Source organism: Cyrtonyx montezumae, unplaced genomic scaffold (assembly GCF_038088225.1).
Source record: "Cyrtonyx montezumae isolate F1298 unplaced genomic scaffold, pur_monq_1.0 scaffold_3, whole genome shotgun sequence".
NCBI classification, from domain to species: Eukaryota; Metazoa; Chordata; class Aves; order Galliformes; family Odontophoridae; genus Cyrtonyx; species Cyrtonyx montezumae.
Genome location: NW_027072034.1, coordinates 142,364,937 through 142,380,077, shown reverse-complemented (window position 1 = coordinate 142,380,077; position 15,141 = coordinate 142,364,937). Strand labels below are relative to the sequence as shown.

Here is a 15,141-nt window from a genome sequence, read left to right as displayed (position 1 = left end):
AAGGCAGTGCGTATTCTTTTGGAAGGCCTAAAGATTTCTCCTATTCCAGTCACCATCTTCTCATGTGGAACATTGTCCTGCAGTGCATTGTAGCCTTTATAAATGATATATGTCACCCTGCTCACATTCACAAACTGCAGAACACTATGGTTTTAACTGCAAACCTTTGAAAGTGACTGAAACTCTTTCCACATATTTTAATGAACTTTGATTCAGATTTAAATGTGGTAGAAACTCTTTGTGTATACAAATTCTAGCTCTACCCACAAGAAAAGTGCCACTAACACTATTTCCAAGTAAGTAACTTCTCTTTGTGGATTTTGCATTATTACTAGTAGGAAAATGAAGTCATTTCCAAAATGAGATGAGGTCAATTTTGAGGCCCAAATCTAAAATAGGATTCAGGTACCTGAAACATTACTTAAGAAAGCTGTAGTAATCACAACCAAACACCATGATCTGTAATACCCTATTAATTGCTACCGAATCTTACAAGCCTCTGATCTAAAAGCTCCCTGTATGCTTGAGACTTGGCATGTAGTTCATGATCAGAACTGAGCTGGAATGGCAACTACTTCACACCAAAGCTCTTTGGGATAGCAAACACTCACTTGTGAGACACCCATGTCTCCAGTGCAGCAGGTGACTGGAAAAGATTTAACAAAGATCAAGTGTAGCTTCTGTTACAAAATGGAAGTACCAGAGAAGATAAGCAGAACAAGGGCATGTTCCAGTTGTTACACTCTGGCTGCTCAAATCCTAACCTCAAGAGGCAGCCAAGTTCATCATGTTCCATAGCCCCAACCTTACACAAGTTATCTTTTTGCAATGCTTCCCCAGAAAATGAGAATTTCTGAGGCTTCCTATCAAAGCAATGACACTGTATGAAATGGAAAATTGATGGTTTGAGAGAAGGACAGGGAAGAGAGAGGGTGATTTTCAAAGTTGAGTGCTTTCAACATTCAATTGCAAGATCTATTTCTCACTTCAAAGGCTATTTCCATTTTCACCAGGAAAACAAAACAAAACAGAAAGAAAACCTGACACTTTTGAAGACTGGCTCTCAAAAGTTACCCTGAAGAGAAAACATTAAACTCTGTCTCCTAACTAAGGTGAGGAGGCTCATAACCTGAGGGTCCTAACTCAAGTCTGGGCTGCAGAGAGTGAAGTTCAGATTAAACTTGCACTTAACTTATTACTTTGGCTTACATAGGGAATCATCATGCTGAACATTCAGGTTTCTTATACTGTCCTAGCAGATGTTCAGTGCTGTTTCACAGTCACCATTTAGACTGCAATTAATAACCCAGAACTACAGAAAAGGAGCTGGATTATAGAATGCATGAAAGTTCTACAGATGCTATCTTAAATGTTTGGTGTAGAAGAGGAGTTCTTAAAAATGAGTTTGCTAATCTCTTCCCATCCCAGCCAGTGTGGATCACAAAGTCATAGCAAAATTTAGAACTTAGAAAACTCGGCAATAATTTTCTATAAAAGTTTCAAGATTTTGGAAGTCACATATCAGATCTGAGACACATATTAAAGCCATGGAGATAAATACAGGAACATGCTTCTGTTGGTTGCAGCTCCCATAAAAGTGTTTTTCCCTCTTGTCCTCAGACACAAAAAATTTGAAACTGAAATAAATTTATAAGTACCTCTAATTACCGTTCATCCTGGTAAGGAAAAATTTTTAATGTTGACTTTGTTTTTATTCTAGCCTTAGCTTGTTGTGTTGCTGTGTAAGGATATAAAGTCACACAGATGATCCCTCAGGCCATGCTAGAAGCAGCAGTACAGTAGTCTCAGATGGCAATCCTGAGAGGTTTGCATTCCTCCTTGGTGCCATATCATCAGTTAAGGAATTGCCTCCATTATAGAGTTAATGACAAAGATATCTGACTATCTCTAATTGTGCTTGCTTGAGTTACAGAAACACTCTCACCATAGCAGAGAAAGTTGTCTTAGCAGATGTAGATGAAAACCTTTTTGCTGTTGCATGCTTGAAGATTTTGGTGTGAGATGAGTTATTCCCTGAAGTTTTTTGTGTTTTTATGACATCTGAAACTCTCAGTCCACATTAAAAAATTCATACCAGATTCCCTATGTGTATTGCCAGAAGTAACAAAAGCCAAAGTAATATTCCCCTGAAAGAGTCAGCTGTGTTGAAAAGCCCTAAAGAAAATATATATAATGGGCATTTCAGTTAAAAGATAGGCAATTTGAAATAATTGACAGAGGAATGAAAATAGAATTTCTAAGGAAGAATAAATCATATGAAATATTTTTTTAAATAATAATTACTTAAACAGTCATTACCTAGTCTATTTCACTTTCTTACAGTTAACTCAAATTGGAGGGAAGAGGTTTTGAAAAAAAAACCAAAAAAACTAAGGACTAATCTAGTTCAACTTTATCTTGTGAATCTGTAGTTGCTAAAGTTAGCACAGGTCCAATTAAAGGTGGCAGAGGTCCAAAAGAAGTGCTTCCAAAGAGGAAGGATTCCACCAGTTTTACAACAGCACCATTGTTTCACTTGACTCTCCTGATCGTGCAGTTGTCCCTAGAGGCAGCAATGATTCCTGGGCATGGCAACAGCTTAATGAATCCACAGAGTTCAGTACCATCCTATGCTTCTTCACCCTACATCTCATTTTTAGCGATAGCCTTAACTCACTAAAAACTACCTATGCCACATATTTTTCTAAAAAGTGTATGTGTTACTTTTTCTCCAAGGTGGATGAGAAAATAAGCTACAAAAACAGACTAGATGCTAACAGAGATGCAATCAAGATCTAAAACTATTTTCTATATCCTACAGAAAAATAATATATGAACATCAAGGGGACAAAATTTAAAGAATATATGCTACTGATCAAAGTTCAGCATTAAGCTTGATATTCTAATGAGAATCGGTAAAATAAAAGTAGAAAAAAATAAGAAAGAAGACCATAATACAAAGATATTAATATTTTAAAAGCAATGGAGAAATCTGACTTTACTGTCACAGAAGGAAGAATAGCAAGTCAGAGAGATGAGGAAGTGGGAAAAAGATCAAGGAAGTTTTCATATATAGGAATGAAAGGGAAAAACAAAATTGGAGACAGTTTTAATAAATTATATTTCCTCACTGTTTTTTCAAGAAAAGACAATGAATGTAGATCTAATATTGTACAATGGTGTTTATGATTCATACTTTCTGAAAATATGTAGGCAAGTAGAGGCAACTCCAAGACAATCAGTTTTCCAAAAGCTATTGAAACTTACCACACATATTCGAAGTAACTAATCAGAAACACTTTCCTGCAGAAGAAAGAGGCACTGATCATTTGCTAAGTTATTTTTGCACAGACACTTCCAGAATGAAATTGCAATTCCCAGATTTTGCATGCTGAAAGGACAGCACGTACAATACAACAAAACAGGTCTTTGGCTCTATTGTCTGTTTCAAAGCAGTAAGTTAATTACAACTCAAATATGACCATCTTTAGATCCCGCAAAAAGATAAAACTGCACATAAAGGTAGAGATATTATGGTTATAAAGAACTCAAGATGCCATCTACTCAGCACTTCTGCCTTAGGAAGAATGTCCTTTATCTAAGACATATATGTGAGATATTTGCCTAGCATGTGAGATCTCTGCAAGCTCCACAGGCAATCCATTACAGTGGTCAGCATCATTAGTCATTATGTCAATCCAAATCATTCACAACTTCACAAAATTCAGGCCCAGTGAATTCAGATGGCTGTGAAGGCAGAGTCAGGGATATGATGAGTCTACAACCCACCTGAGTATACATGAATTTACTGGTTCTGTGAACTTCCCTAGCCAAGTAGCTCAGAGCTACTCTGGAACTTCCTCTGCCACATGTTACTATTTAGGAACATTTTCTAGTTTGTGTTTCATCTAAACTTTTAAGAAGATCAATAATGTACTGGTCTTCAGAAACCATCCAATAAACGTTAACAAAAATGGAGGAAGTCTTAGGAGTGATATTTCCAGTCTCCCAGTACTTAAAGGATAGCTATAAAGAGGACAGAGGGTCTTTCTTCACAAGAAGCCACAAAGAGAAGCCAAAGGACAACAGGTATAAGTTTTACCAGGAAAGCTTTATTCTTTATATAAAAAAGAAATTTTTTACAGAGAGGATGAATCACCACAACAAACTACACAGGAACAGGATGGAATCCTCATCACTGGAGGTTTTCAAAATACAATTGTTAGGTACTAGAACCTCACTTAGGCTCCCTTTCTCAAAAAAGTTGGATGTGGGCTGGGCTGTTCTATAACTTTTTAAATGATCTGTGCCAAAACTGATCTAAGACATCTCTTCTGGGAATAATGGTAACACAATGTGTGTAACTTTAAATGTGGGTTTCTAGATGCTACAGTTTGGTACCCATAGCATTGCACCTGGGAATTCATGCATCCCAAATATCTAATGATTTTCAGTGAGTGACAGAAACCTTTGACAACTTTCCATAGGTCCAAGTAACCTACCTATCTGGGAGCTTCTCACTTCTGAAGCAAATGCTAAAAAGACAGGAGACTATCCAAAACTATCTTTAGAAAGGAATTATTTAAAATCTATTCTTACTTCACATTTTGGATCATCCAGATTCTCTCACCAGCACAGGCATTCTGTCAAGAGTAGGAGAATGAAACCATATAAATCAAAATGACAAAGTAATAGGTAAAGCACTACCATCTCCAGTAAGTTTACAAATTAGGCCAGTTCTTGACTTCACTGCAAGAATTCCAGCTAGGTCACACCACCTTGTCTAGAACAAGTTACTACAACTCTCTGCAAAATTTGTCCTTCCTAAATTATCTCCTTCCTTGGAGATACTTAAAAGTTATACAGACACAACCTCCTTTAGGAGTCTTTTCCTGAGCAGTGGGGTTGGATAAGATGACCTCTAGAAGCCCCTTCCAACGTCAACCATTCCATGATTTTATGATTAGTAGTCGCAATTTAGACCAACTTACACATAACATTGCTTTGTATTTGAAGTTCAGGACACCCTGTCAGTTCCAGCTTCAAAATCAGCTTATTTTATGCCCCAAACTTTCATGGCTGTCTGTAGTGCCTTTGCTTTCACTACTCCAGCAGCTCATCTCTTTCCAGGCCTTGGAACCATTTTCCAGAGTTCATGAGGAAGGAGGAGTGAGAAAAAAAAATAAGAGCTACTGCTGCATTTTTGGCAAGTTTTGAACTGCAGAGCTTTCTCCAGCCTCACCTCTCCTGAAAGAAGTGATAATAGATCCTCTTAATTATGAGGAACATTGGAGAGTTTAAGTCCCTGCTTGTAAGTGTATCTGACTGTTTTCTAGGAGTGTGGAAACAGAATGATAACCAATCAGTGGCACAGGAAACAGCAGGAAACACGAAAGCTGACAGTCCCCTGTTATTACCAAGCTATTTTTGATCCTGTAATACACAGACCATACGTCATATAATTTTCCTGAACAGCAGCTCTCCTGACTACAAGCAGAGCAGGCAAGAAAATGGGTTAATATCACTAATACAATGATTCAAGAGCAGCTTAAGTATGAATAATTTGACTAATGAAAACTTAATATTTAATTATAGCATTCAAGACAAAAAATTAAAAAATGTAATTAAGACATATCACCAGGAAGGTCAGCACTATTTTGTACTTGTGAAAACTCTTGAGGTAAAATTACTTGACTAGGCCCACTCAAACAAGTCAGTGACAGACAGGGATGTAAAACCCAGGCTTTCCATTAACAGCATGTTCTCACGGATTGCACTGCACAACAGCAGATTTTAACAGAGGATATGTTTCATATTTTTGCATGTCTCCTCCAGTCACTGGGTATATTTTTGCACATAAAAACACCTGTGGTGATTCTTCCATTCTTGTGCCTTCATGCCAATATATCTTACTCTGAGTAAAAGAGGCCACTGATCTCGACCTACGTTTTCCACATCTTAAACTAGTTTTACAAACAAATTTTAGAGAAAAACTGAATTAGCAGCTCATGAACTAGATACTAGGTATTACATTTCTGAGAGTCATAGGATTACTTTTAAAATGCAAATTTCTTACCTCAGTAAAGAACAATGAATTCCAACTTATGTCAGCTGAGTTGGTAGCCTGAGAGTTATATCACTGGTTTTGTAGTATATAGTATTCAGTCAGAACAGTCTGATCCATGGCACAAATATCCAGACAAGAAACACTACATATTTTCACAATGAATAGCATGAACAGGCAACAGCTATATCAAAAATTTATTGCCAATAACCTTTATAGTTGCAGGAAAATCCCACATTCGGTTTCTTTTCTTCATTCATTTCTTCTTTATTTGTGAACTTTGGAAATGTTGCTACATTTAAAGGCAGACAATACAAATACTATTTCATAGTTTTCTGGAAACTTTTTTTAAATGCAGTGCTCATGATCTTTACCAGCTGTTGAGTCAAATTTGGCGTTAGCTTGTTCCTTTGTGTACAGCCTGCGAACAATGTGGATTGTAAAGCAAGTAGAGCACAAACTCAGTATCAATTGCAGGCTGGGATTCCCCTGTGCTTTTACAGGGAATCTTGGTTGATAGTTGTATTTGCTTTTGGGTGAGGTCTGAAGACCAAGCCTATGGCAGTTAACCCTTGAATAGCAGAATATAATGCAAGTTTTAAAGAGAAGCCATTAAAATAAGGAAGAAGAAAACAAAATCACAATACATAATAAAAATTTGTATGTTCCTTTGCCATCATTCAACCACAACTGTATATTTTCATGATGTTTAAATGTTTGCATAACACTCGCAAAAATGTGATCTTTTGTTTTCCTGTACTGAATAAAGTAATTTGTGCTATAGTAATGGTATGTGGATATTGCAAAAGGCAGTGCAGAGATGCCCTGCTGAATACTCCTGGTAAGCTAAAAAAGATTCCTTACACTGCAACAGGATCCAAAATCTAAACAGTTAAGTTTCTATTTCCCCCAAAGTGTAACCAATGCCTTTCTCTGCTAAGGAGTACACAAGGAGTTCAAAGCTGCTTGCAAATAGTTAGGAGACACTAGACTCTAGAGTCTAGTCTGATGGTCAATCTCAACGTTTTGTGCTACCAACTCTGCACAATATCCCTCTGACAATGCCCACAGCTTGAAAAATGCAGAAAAAAATGAAAAAAGCTTTTCATTTCTCTATTGCTTTATGAGGAAATGTACAACCCCCAAGGCTGACTCTGGAAGAAAAAATCACTAAACAGACTTATGGGAAGATTTCATAAAGGACAAAAAAATCAGTAATATGCACTTCATAACAGCTAAAGAAAGCTTCCTATAGCTATATAATTACAATTTCTCATTATCTCATTAAGTAAATTGCTAGTAAAGTTAATTCAATTTTTCAATATTCTCTACCTTAAGACCTGATGTGCTATAGCAGAAGGCAACAGGTATGTACTAATCATTCATTGAAAGATTAATTGTAACCCCTGGCCAGTGCTCCTATGAAAACCACTGAATTGTGAATTACAGAAAAGATAAACTGCACCTTTTTAAAGTAACTCAGGTAGGAATGAGATTGAAGCCATGGAACTGTAATGGATTATGCAGAAAAACTGATGTTACTTCCAGTGGAAAAGAAAGAGGGAGTTTTCTCTAACAACCCAGTCACGAGACTAGTCTAGAGTTCAAAATGCTCAAAATGCTTTGCACTGGATTGCAAATGCAAAGTTGGCAGTAATTTGTCCTGTTGAGATCATTATTGTTTCCAGTAAGAAAACATTTTTGTCTTGAAAAGTCATTAATGCATTCAAGATTCTACTGAATACAACTAGCAGAAACATAACATACAGAACATGAACTGAATTCTGTCTTTTAACATCACAAATGGACTTCATACTTGATTCTGTTACACTGGAAAGAATCTGTTTTCCTTGTAAATCGAATAAAGAAATAAATAAATAGAGCTTTCTCATTTATCCAACCAGGATAAGTTGCAAGACAACATGTGCAAGGCAAAGAAAGGAATCCTTTCTTTATGTCAACATCTTATGCAGCTAGTGAATCAGCCTTCCTAAAATAGATACCTAAGATACAACAGAGAAGGATGTCTTTTAAGGGCCCTAGAATAAAAGCTGTTATTTTTCACATTCTGAGTCTGAGAGCAAACTACTCTCTGAAGAAAGGAATTAGAAAGTTAAAGCAGATCTTTTTTAAATACTCATTGTTGCATGTCAAGGAGAATAAATTAATTTAAATGCACACACTTTTACATTCATAGGTACATAATTTGTTGGAAAGTGCTCAGGTACATCCAGAAATGGATCTCTGATGACTACATTTTGTTATTTTAAAAACAGCATCTAAATGTGGTGAGACTGCACAGAATTTGAGTTTGGAAGTATAAAGCAGTATTTGAAGTAGAGGGTTTATTTCCCCTCAACTCCAGTGTTTTATAAGCATCTTCACTCCAGATGCATCCTAGAATACACATATAAAATACAGAGTTAATTACTGCAATATACTGACAATATTTAGATAGTACTATCACATTTAGACAATGTTTAGTATGTCTCAGTTCTCTGTCCCAGGGACTGCAGAGTACAGCTTCAAGCAGAAGTTCACATTCAGCCAGATTCTTTTATGCCGTTAATTCCACTTCTCCATAGCGGCTACATAGCTATCCTTGCCTACTCAGACTGAAAACATCAGATAACCTGTTATTTATACGCTATTATTTTATTTTCTGGTATGTCCTCCAGTATGCTGTATTCTTGAACTTCCAGAAAGCCGACAGAAGCAGAATGTCCCTATACTGCCCCTTTGTGGGGATATCTGGAAGTATTCAAAATTGAAAGCTTTTGAAGTGATGGTATAGTTTACACTCCAATTTTGTGCACATGCATAAATCATTAAATGTAACAGTCCAGTCACATTCATTCCACAAAATGAAAAACAGGTTTTACTCGTTCTCAAGCTTAGTCCATTTATTCATAGGAAAATCAGTATTCCTAACAGAATTAGTAATTCCTGCAGCCTCCCATTCCTCCTCCTGTCACTTCTTTGACACCAGTGCTGCTGTAAAAATTGAATCTCCAAAGTAATTAATATAAATTAAATTAGTTTTATTATTGTTTTCCATATATAACAGTCAAATTCTTAAAGGTAATAACAAAAAGAGGAGCTGGAAAGAGAGCATTTTCTTATTATAACAGTCATCACTGCCACTTCGGATCCTTAATGCAGAATGACAGGAATATAAAGTGAATGGTCAGGACAGTTGAAATATTTTTTCCACTTTTCCTTTATTGCTTTGTTTACATGATTTTATCAACATACAACTGTTATTATCTTAAGAGATAGCAAATAAAATTAAGTAAGAAGTTACCTGAGAACATGAAAGTCCACATTCTTCAATCCTGGGAATAATATGACAATCGTAATTCCAAAACAGAATTATAAGAAGAATCAGAACATGAATATTTCTCATCCTTAACTGAAAAAAAAAAAGAAGAAGAAGAAGGAAAAAAGAAAAACCTCAGAAGAAATCTTGTACTCTGACAATTCCCTCTCTCAAGCCAAAACTTTAGTATGAATTTTAGCCCCTCCCCCAGCACCTTTCAACTCCTCCCACTGCAACTTCCTGAAGACAGAAAATAGCTAGTTGTGGGAAACATAAAGCATGCTCAGTTCATTTATTATGTTCCTTAGTGAAAAAAAAAAAAAAAAAAAAAAGAAAGAAAAAAGAAACTTGTATTTCTGACAATTGCAATAAAAGCCTTTTTCTTCTGGATTTCACCATGACAGATTTGAATTAGATTTAGTGCATTTCTTATCTGTGATTCTATGTATTAATTGGAATTTTGTTTCTAGCAGGCAGCTTCACTGAAATCAAAATGCATTATTACATCTACTTCTTTTCTAGTTTCTCTAATGCATCAAATTAAAAATGTGTCTTTCAAAAAAAAAAGAACAATTGTGTTCGGGTAAGTAGTCTTGGAAGACAGGTTTCTTGTTTCTCATCAAGAAGAAAAACAGTTTCTTTTATCCCAGGAATCTATGTCTTGAATTTATATTTGGGTAAAGTGTATTGACAGAAGCCCCTTGTCCTATGGCCTGCTTCCAGTTTTGGGATTTTCATCACATTTGGGAAGTAGGCTTTGTTGAAGAAGCTGAACACCACCAGCACTGAAATCTGTGTATGAGAGAGCTACAACACCTCAATAATTCCTAGCTTAGGAATGTATTTCTTTGTGTGATCCTGCAACGTATCAAACACAAGTAATAACTATTCCATAAAACATAGTTTCTGGTTCATATGGAGGCTACGTGGTATGTTATGCCTGTAGGTGGAATAGGGAAGTATTACTCCACAGAGGGTTTGCTCACAACTTAGAGATACCTTCCACCAGGACAGTGCTAGAACCCACACCTTCAGTGCTCTAAATAAACTTTTCACATTAATTACAGTAGAGTATGCACAGTTAACTCCATCTGACAGGATACAGCCTTACCAATATTTCTTTTGGTTAGAGCTGGTGTCTACTCTGCCAATGTATCTACTGTATTTATATTTTAGTATTTTAGATACTGTCTCATGAATCCAGTTTGTCAATTTTCTAATTTTATTTATTTAATTAATTATTTTAAGATGAAAAATGGTAACAGTCACAGTATTGCACAAATTGTCATTAAGTTATTTTGGCTAAAAAATAACAAGTAAATGTCATCACTAATAAATGCAGTTGAGCTAAGATCTACCCAGTCTACTCTCCCATGACAAATAGGATCTGTTGCACATACTTGGACAAAATATAAGAAATTAATCAAATATAATATGCTAATTTTATGAATAATTTTAGCATAAATACTACCAAGTTCTGGTGATCCACAGCTTATGAATTTCCTGAACTGAAAATCATGTGAATGTCACTATTTTTAATAGCTACTTCTGGACCTTTCTTACATGAATTTGTACAATAACATCTGTAATAACATTTGTACAAATAGCATCTATTTTTCCTTGTAGTTTTCAAAACATCCTGTGGCAATGAGTTACACTACTTAACTATGTTTACTTGCTTTATTTTGAGTTTAAACTGCTTCTAAATAGTTCAGCAGGATTCTTTTCTTGTTCTTGCATTAAAAAATTGAGCATTTTCTTATTACTATTATTATTTTTAATTTTAAAATTAAGAATATACCTCTTTATTTTCATTATATCCTTTTGTAAGATGGAGGTCCTGCTTGGGACTGTTCAGGAGTGATCAGCCCAAGAACCGTTTATACTCAGTGATGTTGACCAAATCATCAGTGGCATGATTTGCCTTCAACAAAAAGGCATTGTGCCTCTCCCTTGGTGTATCACATTTACCACTATGTTTAAAACTGCAGAAAAGCCAGTTAAGCATACACCACTGTTAGCCGTTTTGCAACTTCAATTGAACTTTATGGGACCCTGTAGAACACTGATTCTGAGACATTTCCTCCAGCTTACCCTTTAGTATGTTTCCCTGTAATGAACTCTACTGCAAGCAAGCACTTAATGTTTTATTGTGCCAATAGATGCCTTAAGCATAAGGTGTCCTTTCATGAAAATCTCCTCTATTTCTAGCCAGCTTCAAAGACTACTTATGAGTAATCCTTCTCATCTTTGGTTAAAAATGGATGGTATTTTGCATTTCTTAAAACTACTCATTCATTAAGATCTGCTAAATGACATTTTGGGAAATATCTTATATGTATTCTCTTCTGAGCTTTCACTATATTATTTTAAAGTGAGCTCTATGAGCCTGGAAAACTTCTACCCCTAAAACAGCTCCTTTTAATTTCCTTTTTGGCACTTGTTCATTTTATATAGTTCCATCCCTTCAGCTGCTCCTTTTAAGTTCCTTTTGAACACTTGTTCATTTAATATAGTTACTTTTTTACTCATACTTTAGCACTGCACATTTTTTGGATATTGAACTCATGCCACTATTGAAGAGTAGCATTTTAAGTGGCTGCTTGGAAAAGCACCAAGAGTTCTTTTCTTCCTATGGTGTCTATGATTACTTGCTCCAAGCAACAGTCATTTATAGTGTTTAAGTCATTTATAGTGTTCATACTAATAAAGTATCTGTATCAAGCCCTGAAGTAATACTCCTCCATTTCCACAGAAGTGACTGATATCACTCATTTTATTACATTTTCTCTTTTCTCACTCTCTCTGATGTTTCATAGGACATTTCTTTCACCATATAAACACACTGGTCAGCACTGCACTAACAGTATACTTTCTCAGTCCTGAAAGTTTCTGTAATAGTAGGAACTAGGTTCAGCAAGTCATTAATAACCTAGTTATTAATACACTTATACTTTATTTGAAAGTAAACTTTTTATAATTTATGTCTCAACCAGTGCTATTTATTTTCCCACTCTTACATAATTTGTATCGAGGTATCTCAAGAGATACCACCATTGCTCAAGTATGTACAAGGAGAATTATGTGGAAACAAAAGTTAGAATAGGCATATCAGTAGATAGACCCAAACAGTCAGATACTGTGACTTCTTCTGTAGGAGTTTAAGTGCAGAAATCTACATAAATTTCTACTTGGCTTCACATGTACTGACTTTGTTGAGATGAACATGTCTATGTCTGGGATGGTAGGCATGTCCCAGACTTCTTTGGTCCACAATAGCCACATTCACACTACATTTTGCAATAGTATCCTGTGGTATGGCACTACATACTTTCATGTCTCACCAACACAGGGACACATATTATTATTACAGCTGTCTTGAGAAGAAGGGCCATAGCCAGCACAGTTCCACAGGCTTCTCTTTGAACTCAGTGTGCAGTCGCACTGCCTGCACCAGGGAGCAGACATCTTGCCTCAGGGCCACTCACATCAACCAACAGACAGCTGAGTTTTTATAACTCAACAGCTTCTTGTCATGTTAGGCAAGCTTTGGAGTAGAGCCATGCAGGGTACTACTGTAATCACAACAAAATGTTCAGAATGATTCAGAGCCACAATGGAGCTGCAGTTTTATAGAAGTTTGCCTACATCTCCTCAGCTGAGTGAGCCCACATAGACAGGGCAGTGCTCCACCAGGCAGCCCAGCACACATCACTCTGCACAACCAAATGTCAGTGTGGGATTGGTACTGTCTGGGCTGGGACCAGGGCACAAGGAGGGCACAGCGCAGTGCTGACTCAAGTGATGGCAAATAACTGTATGTATTTTGATACACTGTGTGAACACAGCAGAAAAAAAAAACACAGCCATGTTTCTGTTTTGACAGAGGAATTTGAGGTTTCAATAGTATCAAATTTTTGTTATATCTGAAACTCCAATTTCTGTCAGCATAAATAGATTACCTGTGGATTTTGAAATGGAATGTATAAAGCTGCAGTCAGACGTTCAACTCAAAGAAAAATCTGACTATGCCTCTTTACCAGACTTCTATAAGACATCTCTTACCAAGAAATTACCCCTCCCTTAACAATAGCACCTTATTCATGTAATCACTTTTTGCAGTACATACATTTGTTAGAAATTGTTTTCAAGGATAAAGCAAAGGAAGAGTAAAATTTCAACAAAAATCTCTGCCAAACACCTTGCAAACTCACCACAAATTGCAACCATTGCCATCAAACTAGCCTGATGCATTAGTTTCATAAAAACATTGTCAAATATCCCACTAGTTTTATGATTTTGTTTCTCTCTTTTTTATGTTTGTAATAAAGAATAAAATAAACTTTGTTACTTGTGTACATTATTATATATTTTTCAAAAGTAAGGCCTTCTATTTTATAATGTTGACCCACAACATCAGAGGCAGATGTTGGAGGTATGGCAGCAGAGGTTGAATCTTCCCACCAATATTCCATTACATCTTGTTGCTCTGTGACAGATGTCAGCAGAGGGGCAGCCTGACAAAACAATGTCTGACACAGAAGTACATATGAAGCAAAACTGTGTCACTGAATTCCTCCATACAGAAAAATTGCACCTATTGACATTTGTCAATGCTTGCTGAACATTTATGGAGATGAAACAGTGGATGTGAGTGCAGTGAGGTAGAGAGCAGTGCATTTCAACAGTGGCAACAGCAACAGTGGGTCACTTCCACTGGTATCGATTTTTACGAGTGCAGCATGCAGGCTCTTGTTAATTGCTGGCAAAAATGCACAGCTAATAGTGGTGACTATGATGAAAGAGTTTTTCTGTAGCTGAGAGTGATTCCATCCATTACTGTCCCCTTTGTATCTGTTGTAGTTTCCACGAGAATAAATAGAAGGCATTACTTTTGGATCAACCTATGTACATGTGGCCCAAGAGAATTTCTCTTCAATCATTTTGGCCCCAAAAAGACATAAATTTGGACACACAGGTACTAAGCAGGGGCACTGAAGGGCCATAGGCTATTTGGTGACACAGGAATTGACTAAGGGCTCCTGTATTCAACGTTATATTGTTTCACTGTTGAAAAGCAATCACTTCTTACCTGGGCTACATGATCCAAAGCACCCACAGTCATTCTCCACCCTGTTTCATACAAAAGCACTAAGTATTCAGCAGTGATGGACAATGATAAAGCAGGCAGCATCTTAGGAGTTCTGCCTACAACCTATAGCTAAAACACACAGAATTGCAGGTAAAGGCTGGAAATGTACTGAGCATGTCTTCAGTACAAGGAGGAGAATTAAATGCTCAGCAGGATGCAAAAAGAGAAGGCAGCTATTTCATCTATCACAAGGTTCACTACAGGCAGGCACTTATATTCATTGTTGCTGAGATTACACAGTTATATCAGTTGTCTTTCATTTGGTCCCCTTTGGAAAATGCATTTTTCAAAACAGGGTCTGAAGCAGAGGAAGGTCCAGTACAACAGACACCTAGGGAGTCATTCTCATGTTTGCATTTGCTATTAAAATCATGTATACTATGTCAGGGCAACAACCTCTATGTAAAGTGATTTACTTTCAGGTAAAACAATTAGTCAGGGTATTTTGTCTGGTGACATTGCTTCCCTGTCAAAGCAAAAAAGTCCCTCCTGTGAATGAGTGTCTTTTCTTGTTTCTACTTTTCAGTTCAGCTCCCTCCTTTGTGTCAGGGAAAGGGCAAGAAAGGATGAGTCACTGCTGGAAGGAGTCCCAGCCCTCACCCTTCT

The 15,141-nt window shown here is 36.5% G+C and overlaps 1 protein-coding gene across 1 annotated transcript in view; it reads right to left on the bottom strand.

Moving 5' to 3' along the window:
• Positions 1-9,470, bottom strand: part of IL17REL (interleukin 17 receptor E like) — a 42,635-nt gene extending 33,165 nt beyond the window's left edge. Inside the window, exon 1 of the mRNA XM_065741526.1 lies at positions 9,369-9,470. Within this exon, the coding sequence (XP_065597598.1) occupies positions 9,369-9,470 (102 nt within the window). The remainder of the gene's footprint in view (positions 1-9,368) is intronic.
• Between the last annotated feature and the right edge of the window lie 5,671 nt (positions 9,471-15,141).